Source organism: Vanessa cardui, chromosome 28 (genome assembly GCF_905220365.1).
Source record: "Vanessa cardui chromosome 28, ilVanCard2.1, whole genome shotgun sequence".
NCBI classification, from domain to species: Eukaryota; Metazoa; Arthropoda; class Insecta; order Lepidoptera; family Nymphalidae; genus Vanessa; species Vanessa cardui.
Genome location: NC_061150.1, coordinates 6,310,194 through 6,330,765, shown reverse-complemented (window position 1 = coordinate 6,330,765; position 20,572 = coordinate 6,310,194). Strand labels below are relative to the sequence as shown.

The window sequence follows — 20,572 nt, the reverse complement described above, 5'->3', positions numbered from 1 at the left end:
GGTATTTTCAGTTTGTTTATTCCGATAAAGCGACCATCTTGTGATGAGAGTCTAAAAAAGTACATAAAGAAAATGTACCGCTTTTTACCACATTCCTTAGCCTTCTATTAAAGTTGTGCTGCAGAGTTTGGAGAAATTTTTTAATTATTCCTTTGTTAAAATTGGACGATCTACTGACTTTTTCCAATGAATGGCTTAAAATTCTTGTCACTATAATTACGTCGCTTGCTGTAACATACTTTTCACCTCTCATACAGGCAGTCACTTCATCGAATGGCTGTGTGACGCAAATCTGAACATAATGACCACTCTTCAGATATTGTGGGTAAATTGTTATTGAGAAGAGCCATGGTAATTTTTACTTCATCTTTTAAATCAATTATTCTTTTGATCATGTAATAAGTGGAATTCTATCGAGTTTCTACTGACTGTATGAGCCGTTTCGGTGTTTTATTTTTTATAATCTGTTGTTGGTTAAGTTTTTCAGAAGCAGTAAGTACTTTTATGGAAAATAAACAACATTAATTTCATTATCATTAAAAAAAATCCTGTAGAACCAAATTAGGTATGTTTCCAGCCTAAATCGTCTTTAACCCTTAATTTGGCAAGAAAAAAAAAGTTCAAAATATTTAATTTCTATTATTGTATGACTTTAGGGATGTGTCAAAAAGTCCCAGAAAAATCTTTAAAAAAATCTATAATAGCCCACTGCTGGGGAAAGCCATGTCCGTCACAGCGGACATTGCCAATAACTTCGCCATTGATGGTCAGCTTTGCATGTCCGCTGCGGCGGACGTTGTCAAATTACGGAAATAATAAAACAAACGGTAATTTTTAATTTTTTACTACACAAAGATATAAAAATATAAATCTAAGAATTAATAACTTATTTATTTGGTGTGAAAATTAAGAAAACAATTTCTTGGGTTTTTGCCCGTTACAAAACATAATCTTATATTGCATTTTATACAATACACTACAGTCTTTTTTAGGCAAAACCTACAGCGGCCTTCTTCCATTGTTGAAGGGAAATGACCTACGTTGTCATATTTGACTGGACTCGGAGGTCGGGCTACATGTGGTTTTACTATTTTGGTTGCCTCAGTTCTATTTCTTTTAGCGGATCTATTTTCCTTCAACAATAAGTCATAGATATCATATCTGAACGCTTTGAGAGATATTTTAGCTTTTGCATTGCTTGAATGTTTGCGGCGGTATAGTAACCAAGCATTATTTATACATATATCGAGCATCTGTGCAAATATGGATAAATACCATCTCCTACTCTTAAACGGTGTTTTATAGAGAGATATTAGCATATCAGCAAGATCAACTCCTCCCATATGTCTATTATATTGTCGCACAATTTGTGGACACTGAACGTTAATTTTTTCTTTTGCATCTTTGCAATACCGGCGTATATTTTCTAAAGGCTCACTTGCTACAAATGAACTGATAAATGTGACAGCCTTATTATCGTTCCAACGAACAACTGCTAAGCGGTTTTGGTCACATACAGCTTCAACAAAATTTCCGCGAGGCTTTTTTTTCATTACTTTTTCTGTAGGCAGAACAGCATCTGCTCCTCTAAGGCGATTGCTTCTTATAGTGCCTAAGGCAAAGATTCCGTACTTTTCCCGAAGTATGAAAAGTAGCTCCGGAGAAGAAAAAAAATTGTCGCAAAATATTGTCGCTGGTTTTCTTTCAATGCTTTGGCATAAAGCTACGACCACTTGAGCGCCAAAACCAAGGGACAATTCCTCTTCACTAAACATATGATTACGAAATGTATCGTCACCTCCATATAATATGAAATCATAGATTATGCCTGATACACCGGCTCGTACATAATTTTTAAAACCCCATTTGTTTGGCTTGTCTTTCATATATTGCTTACGTTTTCCTGCCTTAGAACCTTTATACGCGATCATCATTTCGTCTATACTAAATTTTGACTCTATTTTCTGTTGCTTGAGACAATTTTGTCGTATTTGTTCTACAACTGGACGAACTTTAAAATATTTGTCTCCATCAGCCATATTATTATCAACAAAATGTAAATATCGTCGTATCTGCTGATATCTTTTCAAAGACATTATATCTGCAATTTTAGCGTATCTAAATTTATCCGACCAATAATCGAGATAAGAAGGCATTACAACAATACCCATAATTACATGCAAAGCTAAAAAATCTCTAAATTCTTCCTCTGATAGCTGAATTGACTTGCCGGTTTCTTGAACGGAATACAAGTTCGTTTGTTCTACAATACTGCTCAAAATATTTGAAGGAAAAAAAAAGGTAGAAGAAACTCAAAGCTGAATCATCTGCAGGCAGGTCATTGTAATTCTCATTCTCATCCGCTTCTATGGTCACTTGGTGACGGAATTGAGCTAAACGCCAGTTATAAGTCAGCTGAAACTTTTTAGCCTTCTTTATTCTTTTGGCACTTACTGTTGGTGGTTTCTTGGATCTAGTTTTTCGAGATGACACTGATAATGAAGAAGCTAATGGCGCTATGGGCGTTGATGGCAAAGAAGGAATAGCTGATAGGGATGGAACATTTTCATAATTTGATTCGGTAATTTCACGCACTATAGAATCCGGTATAATATCAGCAACATCGACATTTGATTCTTCGTTATCCGTTGAATCTATTGTAAGGTTAGCAAGAGAAGATGCAATTGATGGTGCAGGAGAAGAAAGCGGGGTGGAAGAGTTAGTACGTTCATCATGCAATTCTGTTTCAGAATCAGATATTTCGCTAGCATCGGAAGGTGCATGTTCATTCGGCACTAAAGCTATGATCTTACTAGCACGATTAGGCTGTTGACAAAGAAACGAAAACCAATCTCAGCACAAAAACCAAAACACCAATAGCACACACATTTTGGCATTGTCCGCCACAGCGGACACGATAATAAAGTTGTACTTTTCTATATATTTGGCAATGTGCGCTGTGACGGACAAAACATTTTAGTACCAAAAAACACAATGAAAATAAAATGAAGCGTAGATGCTTTTTAATTAAAATGATTTATAGGTTAGTTAACTTATAATATAATGTAAAATTAAATAATATTATTTGCAAAAAAACGGAAAAACAATAATAAATACCTTGAGCAAAACAGGTGGCCGCCTCTTCGCCGACATTTTGTGTCACGACTGACAAATGCAATGTTGCCACAATCAAACAATTATTTTTTACTATTAGTTTATGATATAAAAAAAATATTTTATCTATTACGCGTCAGTGAACATCGAATGAAAAACGAGCAGGATTTTTTTAAAAGTAATGTTCGTCCCACCGGACGTTACCAAATTAAGGGTTAACGGCATTAGTGACGTTTGCAATTTTATCCGAAACTGCTAAATTCACCTTATGTGCCAATTTCCAGTCGTCTAATACAAGCTTTAATTCAGCAGCGGTGTTTACCGCTGTGTGCTGTCCAGGAGAACTACATAAATCTAAAAGAATGGTTCTGAAATGCTTTGTTCGCTTTTTTGTACACACTGCCTAAACTTGAATCGCTCAGCTACAATACTAGGTTTTGGCTACATGTGATCTTTCATTATAGCGACCAAATCTTCAAATTTTTTTTTGAGATGGCTTACTGGATATACATTAGTTAACCTTAATCTCATAAGCTTCATTCCCAATTACAGTAATCAACGTTGCGACCTTTCTTGTCGGTTAAACGGCGTTTACCACAAAAAAATGCTCTAGTCTGTCAATGTAAATTTCCCAATTATCTTTTGACATATCAAACGGACCGATTTTACAGACGTCTTACTCTTATATTATATTCAAATAGTATTTATTTAAGCCGAAAATAATTTAAATACAATATACCATGGACTCGCCTGATTGTTTCTTAGTTTATATTCGGTTTTTAATGCTTTTATCCTCGTCGCCATTGAGATGTTTGTGGATAAAGAAAAATACTTGAATTTGCTTGATAATTTATTACTAGAATGCCAGGGCAACCAGAATGACGAATAGCATGAACGTGGTCCCTAGCAACGTACATAACATATATCACAGTATACATTGTCACACACTTGTGTCTTAATAAAATATGATAAATATTTGATTTCCAGAAACCTAAAAGCTTTTTTATTTAATAATTAACATAGTCAGCATCATAAGGAATTAAATGTATTTCAATTCTTTTATTTTCTTTAAATTTGATGTCAGCAACACAGAAATAACACTTTTTTACACCAGTGGCATACATTTGTATTTACACCTGGGCTCTACATTTTTCAGATAATATGCCATTTTCTAAATATTTATCCATACATTTTACTTTACTAGGGCACTTTATTTCTACAATGTCATCATTAGCTGTGCCATCAGGTGAAGCTGCAATCATGGGATAATTTTGGCACACATACAAACCACACGCATCAATTTTAATTTTTAATTTGTTACTTATTGTTTTCCTTACAATTTTCTCCAAATTCCTACCCCTTTTCATGGCAGCAGTGTCAGGTATTTTTGCACCCCTAATTGCAGCAACTAATGAGCCATCTGGTGTATGGCAAACACTCACTTCATGTGCTTTGGAAGCAGTAATACGACCATATCTAAGTTCATACCACAAGCTATTCTCATTCTGCTTTCTTGTTGCTTTTTGAATAATTTGTATTGCAGTGACATCAAATATTGCCTTCATGGCTTTATAAGTTTTTCTACATCCATTTTAATTTCCTGCCATTGATTGGTCATGAAAATATGCAGAGAGTACATCATAAGATCAGTATGTATAAAGTCAAGCTGATATTTCAGCAACTCACAGGTATCAACCTTCTTTTTCTCAGCCTTGGAAATAAAATCATCATAAACTACTCTTGAGCTTGATCTGTCAGGTACTTCTTTTTTACACAGCTGGGTAACTGTAATGTACTTGAGACTAGTACCTACTCTAGATAAAATAGGTTTCTTCCAGGAACACTCTACTGATGTGCATGGAGGTTCTTCACTGCGACGATGAGCTCTCATCAAAAAGGCAACTGCATGCTTACATCCACCAGCTGAATTTACACAATCATGGCACTTACAGTTGATGATTTCACCGTCAGTTTCGTTCACTATCATTGTTACATTATATGATTTGTTTCGTACTTTATGCTCAGGACACATTTTACATTGTCCCGGTGTAATTGTACAACAACCAATAGCGTCATCACCATAGGATTCTCTGGATGATCTGTTGAACAAAATAAAAAATGATTTTTATTTGCTTTTATTGATTAATTGAATAAACATGCTATTAATAATTATATTTGAAATAAAACTACGTGCTCTCTTCTAACAAAAGTTATTAAAAGAACAATTACGTTTATTGTAACGACTATATAGGAAAACACATTGTTGTACATAACTGTTGACAGATGGCGCTGATAGTTGTATTTTGAGGAAACAACAACACATGCTTTGTTTATACAGACAACGATGTAACAAAAACCCCACTGGATTTATCCGTACATCGGTATTCGTTGTCAACACTTAAACAATAATTATAAAATAAACAAAACGCAGGTACATATACACACAGACACACACACACACACGCACACACACTTACACTCCGCAGTTTTTGCATGTTCTTTTTTCTATTTTATTTTATTGTTATCCTATTAATTTGAATTTTTATAATTAATATTGTATGTTTATGGGAAGAGTGAGTCCTTCTGACACAGGTTTTAAACTTAAAAGAAGGTCTCTGCCTTATGATTGTAACAGAAATTTGCGAATCAATAAACAATTTATTTATTTATATTTACATATCAAAACTTAAAATAAACAAAACAGCTATAAAGGAAAAATAACATCGTTTAGTATAGCGTATACAGGTGTTCCATGTATTATGTCAAATTATTTTATATTTGTAAAATGTACATCAAGCTTATATGGTATATGCGTATGTATATACCAACATTATGGAACGGTCTACCGTTCAATAATGTTGGTATAAGGTATTCTAAGGTCTGCCTACCGTAAGTATTATTACACCGGGGGACGATGAGTTTAGAGTTTGTAACATTTCGTGTTCTTATTGGGATATCAGCCAACGTTTGTAAGTCTCATTTAAAGTAGTTTTGTATTAGCAATGTATGTTTAATTTTATCATGTGTTGGCATGATTCGACAAATTTAGAAAAAAAATCAGAAAGGTTTGACAACCAATATTGAAGGGGATTAAAAATCATAACCTATATGTTTTGTGAAACTCAGCGCAAATTAATATAATATTATAAATAAATAATTAGATACTAACACAGCAGTTTTTATATTTTTGAGCTCGGCAGCATAATACTTAGTATCCATAAATGCGTCTTTCATGGGTATATTTCTATTGTCGGCTTTTTCAAAAATTTTTTTGAAAAAGCCGACAATATTTTGAGCGCAAACACTATTGTTTATGTGACTAGTACAGTCAACAACTTATTAATATTTACAGAAGATAAATATCGAGTATAAAAGTTCAATTTATAATTAAGAAATGTAAAATAGATTCATAATAAAGCTTAAAATAATCTTACTATATCCTATTCAATAAACAACTCAGCATGGCTCTTCCTTGGATGACTTCACTCTGGCTACCTACAAACACAGTGGATGTGGGATCTTGCATTATTGCATCATCCCCATTGTCATGTGCGGGGAGTGGTTGTGGTGGTGGCAGCCCAGCTTGCAAAGCTATGTCGTGTAATACACAACATGCTATTGTAACTTTGCTAGCTACACGAGGATGATAGTGAAGAACCCTGTCTCTAAGCAAACATCTCCTCAAAACATCGCTCAATGCAGTTACGGGCTTGCACATGAAATCGAGTGTATTGGTCTCCCCTAGAACCTTCAACTGCGTTGAGGATAGGTGTCATAAGCCAAGGGCGTTGTGGATAACCAGAGTCACCTGAAAATTATTTAAAAATTTGGTTAGTCACAATTAAAAGCCTATAGATTAGATCTTTTTATTTTTATACCTACCAAAGAGCCATACTTGCTCATTATTCTGATGAAGTTAACGCATATATAATTCAACTCTACGAGAAGACCATATATATGAATCATGTGTAGCTCCACCAAACTTTGCATTTACATTTAAAATTAAAAGATTACTATCACAAAGCTGAAAATAAAACCTCTAAAAGCTATATATGGGTACAATCTGTGCATCCAATTACACCAGGCAGGCCAAATCTTCTATGGATCCTCGTAAATTAAAATGTTATGTAAATATTGTTACTTTAGGTGCTCACTCTTATTTTATTAATGCTCTGTCTTGTCGTGTTTTCGGAAACTAGATCAATTTTTCCATGATAGCAGAGTGGTTCAAAGCATCTGACTTGTCTTATGCACCGACTAGCTGTCCGTTGGGCAAAATGCTGATAGATCCTGTTGCTAGGAAACTAAGAGTGCACAATACCTACAAACACAAAAATTAAGGAAATGAAAGTTATCATAGTTACGTTAAACAATATGTATCAAATACAATATTCTATTGTGAGTAAATTTTATTATTGTAAAAATGTTTATATTCTTGTTATCTTCTGTTTTTTCTCCCTTTTAGAGGGGTAGTGAAACTGACACACGAGCCTAAGCCAAGTATCGGCCTTTGGAGAATTAAGGATCTGATGATGCCAAGAATTTACGTGTGAGACGGCAAGTGTTGAGAATAACTGCTTTCTGAATAAGTGTGATAGTGGATGCGGGCATTTGCAGGGCGCTTAGGTTAGTCGAGAGAGTTTTTGGGATGACGACGCCCGTTGTAGATACAATGGGCAAGATTTATACGTTATCTACATTGCCTTTTGATCTCGGTAGCCAGTTCTACGTATTTTGTAATCTTTTCATTGTATGTACTAAGGAGATTATGTGTGTTGCATACTGATATATCTATAACAATTACTATATTTTTATTTTTATCTATTACTGTAATACCCGGTCGGTTTGGCATGTAATGCAGAGGAATGAGGAACATAATGTGAGGAAGGCCTTGAGCATGGATGTGGATGGATATAGAGCTAGAGGACGACCAAGGAAACGATGGATGGATTGTGTGAATGACGATATGGTTAGAAATAATGTTACTTGGGTGATGACCTCTGACAGAGAAGTGTGGAAGGAGAAGATATGCTGCGCCGACCCCAAATAAAATTGGGATAAGGGCAGGAGGATGATGTATGTAATATCCGGTCTATTATAATGTATTGTCTTATCTGTAATTATAGTTCTGTCCCAATATATATATATATATATATATATATATATATATATATATATATATATATATATATATATATATATATATATATATATATATATATATATATATATATATTTGTGCTATTTTCTTCTAGAGATTCTGTTTCTGGCACCTGATTTATTACTTCACTCCAGTTAATATCATCATCATCATCCTCATCTTTGTTTCTCGTTTTATTATTAGATTTCGTCGATTGATGCTTGCTTACAGAAGCATCTTGTTGCTTGTGAGTTCGTTTTGATGCAGTGACAGATGCGTAAGAGGTTGAAATTTTAGATGAAGTATTCATATTATCACAAATATCTTGACCACCTTCTTGAACTTCGGTGTTAAATTCTTGAGGAGATGGGGTGTTTGGGGGTACATACATACAGCCTTGGCCAAAAGTATGGAGCACCCCCAATATATTTTAATTTTATTATGAAGGCTCATTCGGAAGTAAATGAAACAATTTTATAAGTTTAATATGGTGTTTATTATTACAAAAAAATTGTATTTAGTTGGCCCACCCCTGGCCTTAATCACAGCAGTAATTCTTGCAGGTAGCGACGTAACTAGTTTTTTACTTTGTAGAGTCCATCCGACCCTCGCACACGGACATTTCACCAACTCCAGAATCAGTCATGCAGCCCCAGACCATTACGCTTCCTCCACCGTGTTTTACAGTCGGTACCACGCATTGGGGGTTGAATTCTTCGCCCACGCGACGACGCACGTAGGTACCAAATACCTGAAATTAATCGTAAACAAGATAGTTAAGAAATTAGGAAACATAGAATCGGTTAATTAATATTTTAATTTATTTTGTTTTATCTATATTGTATACAATATTATCTGACTTACCTCAAAGTTTGATTCGTCGGACCATATGATATTTGACCAGTCTTCTTTCGTAAAATATTGATATTTTAGGGCCCAGGCGTAGCGGGCTCTTTTGTTATTGTCCGAGAGCCATGGCTTCTTCCTGGCTTTGCAGCCTTTAAGGCCAGCTTCCTGAAGCCTTCTGCGAGTTGTTCTGGCTGATATTGTTTTATTAACTTCCGTTGATAGTTCAACAGCAAGCTCAGAAGAAGCTTTTTTTCTATTTTTTAAAGATTCCCTTACTAACTTTCGGTCTTCTCGGTCAGTGGTGATGCGTTTACGGCCTGTAGTCTCAGAGTTTTCATGATCTTTGGTAAACTTGACACACACTTGTTTTATTTCTAGGATAAACTTTTCTAGGATGGCCAAAACGCCAGCAGAAGGAGCATTGTGTAACTGGAAACGTATAAGTTTCAATCTTAGTTTGCACTCCATATACATGAACATACGCAGGTAAAGAGGATCCCTTGAAACACAGACGTGTAGTCTCACTTGGTTTCCATCCTTGGATTCCATTGTTGTCTCTGCGGTTAAGCCGTTTTACTGCCATTAACTCAACCGAGCTAGTAATAATTACTAAAATATCAGTTTCAGACAAATCTAATTCCACGTTTCTAATAGTTCCATATGAAACACCAACCTCCAGGGTTCTTTGCAAGTTCCATCCCTTATTTTTTATCTCTTGGCATTCTAATAATTTTGTTAGTCCGGATTTACTTTCAAATTGTATTATTAATTTGTAAGCGTTAATATATCTGATTCTAAGGATATTTGGGATATTATTATTCTTAAGTCAAAGGGCAAAGGCAAATTGTTTAGGCAACGGTTCTTAGGATGTGACACTAATCTCAACATTTTCTTCTGGTATTCCATCGTTCTGAGAACTACGAGCGTATGGCTTAACCGATTTGGACACGACGTGCCAAATTTCTGCTTCATCAACATCTCGCATCCTTTTGTTAGAAATGTTAGATTCCCTAGTGCTATAAAACTGCTGTTCATTGATTGGAGGCAAACGGGTTGATTCCAAAATATTCATGTCGAAGTTCTCATTAATAATGTTATTAGGATGTTCATCGTTTGTAGTAGACGAGTGGATAGGTACATCAGTATTCATATTGAAATTCTCATAAATATCTATATCATCCGACGATGTAGAACGCGCCATACTAAATATATTTCATAGTACAGTCTCGCGTAAGTCACACCTGCGCCGGCAATCGCCGGCCGCACAGACACACAGGCGCGCGCGTACGCGCTTATCGACCGCAGGTAAAAAGCAACAACAATAAATCAAGACGTCACGTCTATCGCACTTAGCGTATGACACTGCGTTGCCCAATATATTTTAAAAGCGCTGTTTTCTATTACGGTGTCAGGTGTATATTTGTAGTATGTTTTTATTATAAAATTGTAACATAAATAACTGTTGTGGCTGTCTTGAAGAGTCGCACACTTTATGTTAATTCTGAATATGTTTTTATTATGACATGTGGTGTGGCCTTAATAAATACATAAATTATCAATCAGATTATTAAGTACTTACCTTAACATTAAGGGGAATCTCTTTGGTTCCTTTCAACGAAGTCTTGTGTCGGAGTTCATGACAAAGAGCTTCCCTTTGAAGCTCTTTGGCATTTCGCGTATGTTTTCCATGCACTGACAATTTTTGTCTTATTTTGCCGCCTGAGCCATACTTTTTCATTATGAGCACTCCACAATATATTTAAAGTATGCGTTTTAAAAAGTAATAGTAGGAAAAATTGAGTTTAACAAACAAAACACTTATCGATCACCACATAGGACACCATTTTTTAGCGTTAACTATTGAGTCTCTAAGATCGCTTAGCTATCGATCAAAAACATTTCGTCAGCGCTTGTCAAAACTGCACCTTGGCTACCATTTTGTATGGAGTTAGAGATTATCGTTGTAGAAACGATTACATTCAATTCTATCACTTCGAACGTCAACTTGTCTACGACTTTTCTATTCGTTTGTTTGATCACGTGACTTAGCGTTGAGATGACGTCATGCCCATGCATTAGTTTAGTTTTCTAGTAGCGATTACGATTGTAGAGTGTCAACTTGGTTAAGCCCTAAGGAATCATCAACAGTCTACAAATATCCCTTTAATGGGTTAAGGCCTCCTCTCAAAATATGCAACGAAATTAAGTTGAAAAATTCTTCGAAAAGCGTCGAAAATAATCCACTCGATGATACAGCCAAACAAATAATTCAAGGAAAGTTATCCAAGGAAACAACTTGAGAAAATAAGCATTGAGAATAACTGTAAAAGGAGACACAATTCTAATTAGAATCTAAAACGAATCTTATCAACTTACCCGGTCAATCCCGGTTATTTTCCAAAAATAACGAAATGCACAATGAGAAATATTCTTAAGTTTCTCTGTAAAGAACCACAATCGTTGTTACGAAAAAGAACAATTGTCATAAATTCTAATTTCGAAAAGAGACACCACGAGGCGACAAATATCCAAATTAATTTTTGTAATCCGACATGGATTTACTTCCAATTCTTCAAATTAGAACACATCGTTCTTTAAAACCACCATTTTCAATCTGTGCATTCCACCAACCCGCATTGGAACAGCGTGATGGAATATGTTCCAAGCCCTCTCCCTAATGGAAGAGGAGGCCTTATCCCAGCAGTGGGAAATTTACAGGCTGTTACTTTTTACATGTGACAGTTTATTTCTCGTCTTGTAATTTTAGTCCAGTCAAATTACGAAATGAATAAACATGAGCGAACACAGTTTGGGCATTTTGAGGATCGAAAGGGGGGTGCACCCTGAGCTTAAATTCCAATTTGAGGGGCTGTAGTGAGGTCAGCTCAAGGTCATTTCGACCGAAACGCGTTTAATTCGATATCTCGAGAATGATCACTGTTAGCCAAAAAATTATAGAGACCTTTTCTTTTCCAAATTAAATTTACCAACTTTTTTATTTAAAACTTTTTTTTCTAACATTAATATTTTTCAACTTATGACTCCCGCAAGGCAAAAATTTCATTTTTTTTCCTATTTTTCGTCGTTTTCTCCCCAACCATTGGATTTTATTGAATTTTACCGATCATCAACGTAAAGATCTTTTAATTATGAACAATTTTGTTCTTAAACTTTTTTCTGTAGTGTCAATACCTTCGTAGTTATATATCATTTTACCGAGCGAAATCCGCGCCACTGTCGCAATATAAAAAGGTCAATCGATGAAACTATTTAAAAATAGGGTATTTAATTTGGGTAAATTTTTCGGTTAATTTGGGTAAGAAGTAAATTAACAATTAAAACTGTTTCACACATTTATTGATAAAAAAAATAGGTTATAAAATTCGGAAAGTTAAGCACCCGAGGTCGATGGAAGTGATTCGTGAATATTAAAGGCCCTGGCGGTATCGGGGCATACGTCGTCCTCGTCCATTACGTCAAGATCATCATCGTCGGTAATCTTGGCCATATTGGAACAATAGTTCTCTTGGCAATTATTGCAAATAACTGAGCAAAAGAGGCCGGCCTTTCTGCATCCGCACGCTTTGCCGCAGTTGGTTTTGCATTTGCACGCAATCGATCTCAGTAAATTATCCGGAGCTGGTTGCAATGACATCGTTATTGGCTCCAATCCACGGGGGGTGCGACGCCAGCCCCACTCCTCGGGTTCCAGATAATTTTCCAGCCAGTATTGTACTTGGTAGAAACACCTCAGCGAGTGAAAAAATGCCGCATCAGAGGTAGGAGGAAGGGATTCTAATTTAACCCTCCCACTGCCTGCCATTTTTTTATATCCCTTATATCGGAGCTCGTTGAGATTTGTACAATTCGTGTCACCCGCCTTGCGATACAAATTCAAAATGAATTGTTCGCCGTTTGAAGCGATAGTTGTTTTATCTGCTTTGTCTTGCAGAAAAACTTCAGTTAACGAAACCAAATCCGGAGATTTTTTCAATGCGGTCATTGTTTTCAGCTTGCCTAGGTTGAATGGTGCCGACGTTGTGTCGCAACCACTAATGGCGTGCAAAAATAATAGGTTTTTTGCGGCATTCGGCCCATATATCGGTTTGAGGCAGTGTGGGCTATATGTAGCGTCCGTCGATTTGCCTCGGCCAGGTTTTCTCAAGAAAATGTTGTTGCACGCGCCGGCTGTTGCAGTCAGCAAAACCAGCAAATCCACGTCCTCACCAATAACAACCGCAGCACTATACTCCTGCGAAATTCTCTTAGCCGTACTGATAATTAGACCATCCGCATCCTCTACGGCTTGCTCCACCTCTATGTCTGATTTGATGAGAACCGTTTTCAGTAGTGAGATGAATCTGGTCTTATTGCTCTCGTTGCCTAAAAACTTATCTTGAGTTGCGGTGACGGTCATATTGTCGGTGAAAATTATATCCACACATGGCTTCAACTGGGATCGGCGCAGTCGTTCGGCAGATTTGGTGCCAAAGTTGGAAATATCTTCGGGATAGCCATCGAATACAATTACTACGTCTGTACCGTAGTGTTTTTTTGTGTATGCTACGTATTTCTGGCATATATCGGAGTAGGTAACGTTGCTGCCCCACACAACCCTGTGTAGAAGAAATCCACCGTCAATAATGAATTTTGGGTTCGGCCCTAAGTCCGGAGGTGTTTTTAACGGCAGGAAGCAATCATACAACGTAGATTTTGTGCCGTGGCGCATTCCTTCCTGTGTGAATAACGACATCGGATAAGGTGCCAGCTCGTGTTTTAAGATTTCTTTTAATTCCGTTGGCAAATTTTCAGACAGAGTCATTCGTTGGAATAATAACAGCGGCTGAACTGGAACAACTGGCGCATTGTCATCCACGCGGATGCTGTTGGTAATTGCAGCTAATGGAAGGACTTTTTTTTTTCGTTGAAACTTGTACGTCGCGAATGGTCTTCCGATCATCTCGTTCAACATTTTCGCGCCAACTTCATCGCAAAGATGACAGTTGATTGTCGAGTCGCCGATGGCACCAGTACTTAGTGACCGCAAGTTGCATGCCTCGATGAAAGGTTGGCGCTCACTCAACCAGTTGTCCAGTTTTTCTGAGTCGCTGTTATCTCGCACAATGCGCGACGGTCTAGCATCAACATGCTGCTCAGTAGTTGCGCTGAATACGCCGCAAAAATTTTCGACTTCGTCACAAACGTGTAGCATTGAGATCATTCCTAGAATCCATCTGGATGTTGTGTGAGAGTTTATCCCACGTCCTTGCGTTAGTCCACCAGCTACTTTCATAGGTCGATTTAATCTTTGCTCAATTACCATGTCGGACATAATTCCTGACCACGACTTGTCCGTAAAGTGCATCGTAAAGAAGCCATTAACAAAATCTTGCAGCTCGAAATCAAGAAATTTATCTTGCAAATCCATCATTCTCTGCAGATATATATGTGCTGCTTTTGCGTACAAGAAATGGCCACTAGCGTGGAAATATGGCAACATTTTTTGGATGGTGTCAAGATGCAAGTTCCAATTTCCCGATCTTTCGGCTTCAATGAAGTTTTTCATGAGCGTAACCATACGAAAGTATTGTATCCAAAGTCTTCCGGTCGGGCTCAGCTCTTCAAGTACTTTCAGTTGATTTTCGAATTTCTTATACGCGGCTTCAACAACAGGATTCTCGGCTTCTGCGAGGATGTAGGATCGTTCGGGCCCGGATAAAATCGAATCAAGTTCTTCTCGCTCTTCTTCCGTAAATTCGCTCTCCATGCTGTCAATTATCATCTTGGCTAGCGATTGGTGAACCAGTGTGTGTCCTCTGACAGCCCGAGAATATGCATGTCCAGACAAAATATGGACGACGCTGTTACCAGCGTATATCGTCTGTAGAAGCTCTGTCAGGCCACTGCCATCCATAATGTTTCCTATTGAGCCTAAGAAGGACATCAATAAATGAAACCCGCCCAAACGGAGGACTATTTTACCGACAGGTGAAGTCGAATCAACGCCAGATATAATATCGTGAGCTTTCATGAAAAGCGGAAGGTCGAAAGTGACAACACATCCTTTTTGCCCGGCATCTTTGCATTTTTCGGTAGCCAAACGTAACGCGGTATAAATAGTGTCTTCTTTGGACGGAGGAGCATCGATGACTGGTAATGGAATCACCCTCGTTTTCTTGAATGATCTTTCAGCTATCACTTGCTGCATGAAGCCATTCCATCCACCAATATCGGGTCGAACAGTCCACTTGCCATACAACCATAAAAAGTCGGCAAGCGTTGGAGAAATCGTCAGATTTATCGGACGAATGGAATTGATGTTGAGGGCACAAAGTTCATTCGGGCCACAACGGTTTTCGTATGTCTCGATAGGGATGTGTCCGAACTTTGCTATCTCCGCCGCAGTTAATTTCGTAGATTTCCGCGAGGCAGGTGCTTCGTAAGAGACGGCTTCGCAAGGAGTAACGCACTGTATACCCCCCATTACATGAAAAGTATTGTGGCCATCAATTGTATTAACATTGAAATCGGAATTATCGAAGACAAACTGGGAAAAACCATATACCCCGATTTTTGGAGAATGATTCTGGATACAGCATGATTCAAATAATAACACTTCATTGTAGGAAGAGCAAAATCCAAAAGCTGACAGTATGTCGATGAGATGTTTTGACGCAAATTTCCTGTACAGAAATGTTGCAACTCCCAATTGCAGGGGAGAATGAAATCGGCGAGGTCGAACTGCAGTCATGATGGCATGTGCGATGGTAGTGCAGATAGTTTCCCACTTATTGGTCGTTGAACACTTGTATTTCATTATTAAAGTGCGAAGAAAAACTTTGAGCGATTGTGGAATTGTCGACTCAATATTTTTCATGAAATCGTCGATCGGAGGAAATTCGTCTTGCAGCAAAAGGCCTCGAATATCTTCTAGTATTATTCCTGCTGCTTCTTCGACAACACGTGATCTCTCTTCTGCTGGATTTCCTTTTTTCGCCTTATAAAACGAATCGCTCAAAATTTTCGCACCTGCATTCGTTAAGCAAATAAATGTGCCAAGACGTGGTCGTTCGAATATCACGATATTATCGCGGTACTTGTTTATTAAGTACTTTTTTATGGTACGGAAGTCTACTTCTTCAGCACCCTCGATTTGGTGGGTTATGTCGGAAAGTTTAAATTGACAATCATCATCATTCGATAGCATGTAATTGTATATTGCGTCGACAATGTCTTCGATATTTTCACAACTGCGTCTTCTTTTTACTCCCCTTTTCGGTTTAACTTTTAAATCGAGCCAGCATTTGTGATGGTATCTTGCGCCAGCACCAACATCATCAGAAACTTCTCGTATACGCGCACTCACCGACTGTGACACTTGATCATTTCGGCCCTCCAATATCGACAATATGGATTTTTTCACCGCTGAAAATGATTTTACCGAACTTATACGAATTCGTTGTTTGAGGCGAACGCGTTGGTTCGTTTCTTGAACGTTTTCCGGAATCTTTTCGGTGCAAATAAAGCACGAGTTTTTGAAATCGAATTCCTCTTCATGTGGCACGGGTAAAGGTGTCGGTGTCCGCGATGACGACGAAGAGTCTGACGACAGACTTCGCCGTACAACAGCCGCCGCAGCTCTCTCGTCTCCATAATGTCTTTGACACGAAGAATGCACCCTAATAAATAATTAATACCAGGAGTAAATACTGGAAAATTTTGTGATGATGAAAAGTAATTTTTATAACGGTCAAAAAATAATGAATATTACCTTATACTCGATAGAGAGGTTAACATGCGCTCATGTTCCTTATTTCCCCTTATCACGCTGGCTTTTATAAGTGTTTGTATCCGTTTTTTTTGCACCGTTATAACTTCTCCTTCACTCAACGTTTTGCTGCATATAAAGCAATGTTCCATTTTTATTTTTTACAGCAGCACAACATTCTAAAACCGAAAATACACGATTTTTGATCCTCACTGCGTAGAAGCCAAGAAAACACTGAACAACTGAACGGTTATGCTCACTTCCACTCCCCTTTACCCCGACCCTTTCTTAGGCTAAAAATAGATTTCATGGGACGAGGGTTACCCCAGGTATAAAAATCGAGGACAGATGTTCCTTACTTGCACTAATACACGCAACAGTGTGTCTGTGGATACACGTTGCGACAATGGCGCGGAATTCGCTCGGTAAAATGATATATAACTACGAAAGTATTGGCACTACAGAAAAAAGTTTAAGAACAAAATTGTTCATAATTAAAAGATCTTTACGTTGATGATCGGTAAAATTCAATAAAATCCAATGGTTGGGGAGAAAACGACGAAAAATAGGAAAAAAAATGAAATTTTTGCCTTGCGGGAGTCATAAGTTGAAAAATATTAATGTTAGAAAAAAAAGTTTTAAATAAAAAAGTTGGTAAATTTAATTTGGAAAAGAAAAGGTCTCTATAATTTTTTGGCTAACAGTGATCATTCTCGAGATATCGAATTAAACGCGTTTCGGTCGAAATGACCTTGAGCTGACCTCACTACAGCCCCTCAAATTGGAATTTAAGCTCAGGGTGCACCCCCCTTTCAATCCTCAAAATGCCCAAACTGTGTTCGCTCATGTTTATTTAACCCGTTTTTAGCCGTAATTTGACTGGACTATTTATGGAGCTGTTTTATGTACTTAAAATATATTTATATATTTCCTGTCACTGAACCTAAATTACATTCTGCCAAGACATTTCTAAATAATTTTAGCATATGGGGTGAATCCATAATACAATGAATTTGACTGTCTTTTTTTGGATGGATAAAGTAGGTTTTATATTTGGAAATTTGAAATAACACCCTAATTGTCAAAAAGTCCTTATATTTGTAACAGTGCCATCGCAAGTTATAGATTTGACTGTGATATTGATTTCATTTAAAAATCGTATACCTGCTAGTATTAAATGGGTTTGTAAGTCAGCTCCTAACTTAGTAAAGAAATATGCTATAGGACATTTGAATTTTGCAGTGTAGGAAACTATTTGAAATATTAGCACCTCTGTAGCTAAGGTTTCTGAATCATCAGGATACCACCATAATCAACATAGCCGCAATCTTTGTCTGATTTTGAATCGTATCGTATAGACATCGAATCAAGGATTACTGCTACATTCTTCAAACTGTAATTTTCAGACGAAAATTCAAAACTTCTTTCATGAAGCCATCATTGCACTGATGGGTAGACAAAATGCTACTTAGTGTCGAAGGATGAGGAAGAGGCATATATTTTATTAAAAGTCTGTACGCTCTGGCAGAATAGAAATATATGGTAAGCGAAAACGACTTTACATCATCCGAATGCCTTACATCACGATTCGACTTCCCTACGTTTAACTGGTCATAGATATTTGCGAAATTCATTTTTATGACACTTGCAAGCTCTTTTATAATATTCAATATGTCGGTATGTGTAATATTTTAACTTCACGACCTAATTTAGTCTTTCTGGGCGATGAAAATTCTTTCGTTTGGGTACTAATTTCAGCTTGCAATTTAATTTTTATTAAAGGTGGTTCTACAGAAAATACACTCATAAAAGGGGTTTTCGGCGTTTCCACCAGGATTGAATTCAAAACTGTTATTTTTTCCTCCTTAGAAATAATTTTCGGCTGAAGTGAAGGAACTGCTTCAGGTTTTAGTTGTTAAAAGCAACATTACGTCGTACCCATACGTGTCCGAAATCGTGAAACCTACGGCCCAAATTATGGGTGTGGCGCAGTCCACCATTTACAGACTACTAAATGAATATAAGAAAGAGCACAAAATAGACTCTCCTCCAAAACTTACAAAACCTTCAAGATCAATAATAGCAAATCTGGATGACTTTACGCTAACTGGGATCAGAAGAAAAGTTCACGACTTTTACTACCGCGGTACTCCCGACGGTCGACATGATTGTCGAAGCGTTCAATTCTGATCCCGATTTTCCGTCACTATCGAGGACCACTATGTATAGGATTTAAGAAAAAATCAATTTTAAATACATCAAAAGGTCAAGGCGAAGTGTGCTCCTCGATAGACCAGATTTGCAAATTTGGAGGAAGAGGTATTCGCTCAAAATGGAAGCATATCGGCGGGAAAATCGAAAAATCTATTACTTAGACAAAACTTGGGTTAATGAAGGTGAGTTGTCTTGTTATTTCATATAATAGATATAAATTATATTCCGTTTTTAAACGTTTAAATTTTTTTAGGACACACTGCTAATTATATGTGGGTCGACAACGACATCGAGAACTCCCGTCGAGCCTATTTGAGTGGGCTTACAACAGGCCTCAAAAATCCTGTAAAAGGAAAACGAATTATAGTTGCTCATATAGGGAGCGACGACGGGTTTCTCGATGACAGCGAACTCATTTTTGAGGCAAAAAAGCAAGAAGGCGATTACCATGGAGACATGGACGCCAATAATTTTGAAAAATGGTATTATACTCTATATATCACTCTTTTTCTCCTTGATGTTCATAATAATTTTATTAATAAATTATAGTAATAGTAATGTTTAATAATAATGTTTTTTTTATTAAGGTTCCTCGATATACTTAATAAGTTAGAACCGGGGTCAGTCGTCGTAATGGACAAAGCCCCGTACCACTCACGCCAAGTGGAGCGACTGCCAAATATGTCTTGGAGGAAAGAGGACATACAAGCTGGGCCTACAAATAAAGGAATAGCTTACGAACGAAGCGAAATAAAAGCTGAGCTTCTAAGCAAGATCGATAAAGAAAAATTTAAAATAAAATATATTGACTACATAGCCAATGCTAAAAACATAACAATTTGTCGTCTTCCTCCATATCATTGCGGGCTCAAGTTAAATCTTACATTGGCAGAAGAAATAAAACCTTCAAAATTCTAGAGGTTAGAAATCTGCTCCACGAGGCTGTTAAAACGATGGATAAAAATAAGTGGTTACGGTGCATTGACCATGTGATAAAAGAGGAAGAGAAAATGAAGGAATTGGACGGAATATTGGATACCACGACGTCGGATCCTACCAAATTTATTATTTCGGTTTCTGAGAGCTCAGAAACCGAATCAGAATAAATATTTATTTAATAATTGTTGTTTTATTTTTATTTTACCTGTTATTAAAAAAATAACATAAAATTACTTTTAACATGAAAAAAAAAAATCATTCCTTAGCATTTATTACCCATTCTCGAAGGGCACCAATTTTGGCCGAAGCTAATATAGAATATTTACGTGTACATGAGTTACGGCCCAATTTTGAGGTATTAAGTCATTCATGTTTATTGCAAATTCACGATGAAAATTATTCGATTTGCGGCCATTTAAACATAAATATGGACGGTTTCCCAAATCAAAAAAATGGCATAACAGATTTTTTTGCGGAATCTTGTAACGATCAGGGAGCTATTATAACTTGTAACGGCATATCGGTAGCAATTTGGAAAAATGGTAATT

The 20,572-nt window shown here is 36.9% G+C and overlaps 3 protein-coding genes across 3 annotated transcripts; 1 reads left to right on the top strand and 2 right to left on the bottom strand.

The window, feature by feature from the left end:
• Positions 1-896: 896 nt before the first annotated feature.
• Positions 897-2,171, bottom strand: LOC124541509 (piggyBac transposable element-derived protein 2-like; the record flags this gene model as incomplete). Its single annotated transcript, XM_047119425.1, has 1 exon — positions 897-2,171. A coding segment is annotated over exon 1 (1,275 nt), but the record flags the coding sequence as incomplete, so codon positions are not given.
• Positions 2,172-2,196: 25 nt separating this feature from the next.
• Positions 2,197-9,652, bottom strand: LOC124541508. The gene is made up of 4 exons (XM_047119424.1): positions 9,119-9,652; positions 8,842-9,005; positions 4,801-5,213; positions 2,197-2,852 (listed from the first exon to the last, which is right to left on the bottom strand). Exons 1-4 carry the CDS (start codon positions 9,650-9,652, stop codon positions 2,197-2,199), a joined length of 1,767 nt encoding a protein of 588 aa, XP_046975380.1.
• Positions 9,653-17,802: 8,150 nt separating this feature from the next.
• LOC124541622 lies at positions 17,803-20,153 on the top strand. Its single transcript, XM_047119544.1, has 2 exons — positions 17,803-19,567; positions 19,673-20,153. The coding sequence occupies exons 1-2, from the start codon at positions 19,356-19,358 to the stop codon at positions 20,001-20,003; spliced, it is 543 nt and encodes a 180-aa protein (XP_046975500.1). The 5' UTR covers positions 17,803-19,355; the 3' UTR covers positions 20,004-20,153.
• The last annotated feature ends 419 nt before the right edge of the window (positions 20,154-20,572 follow it).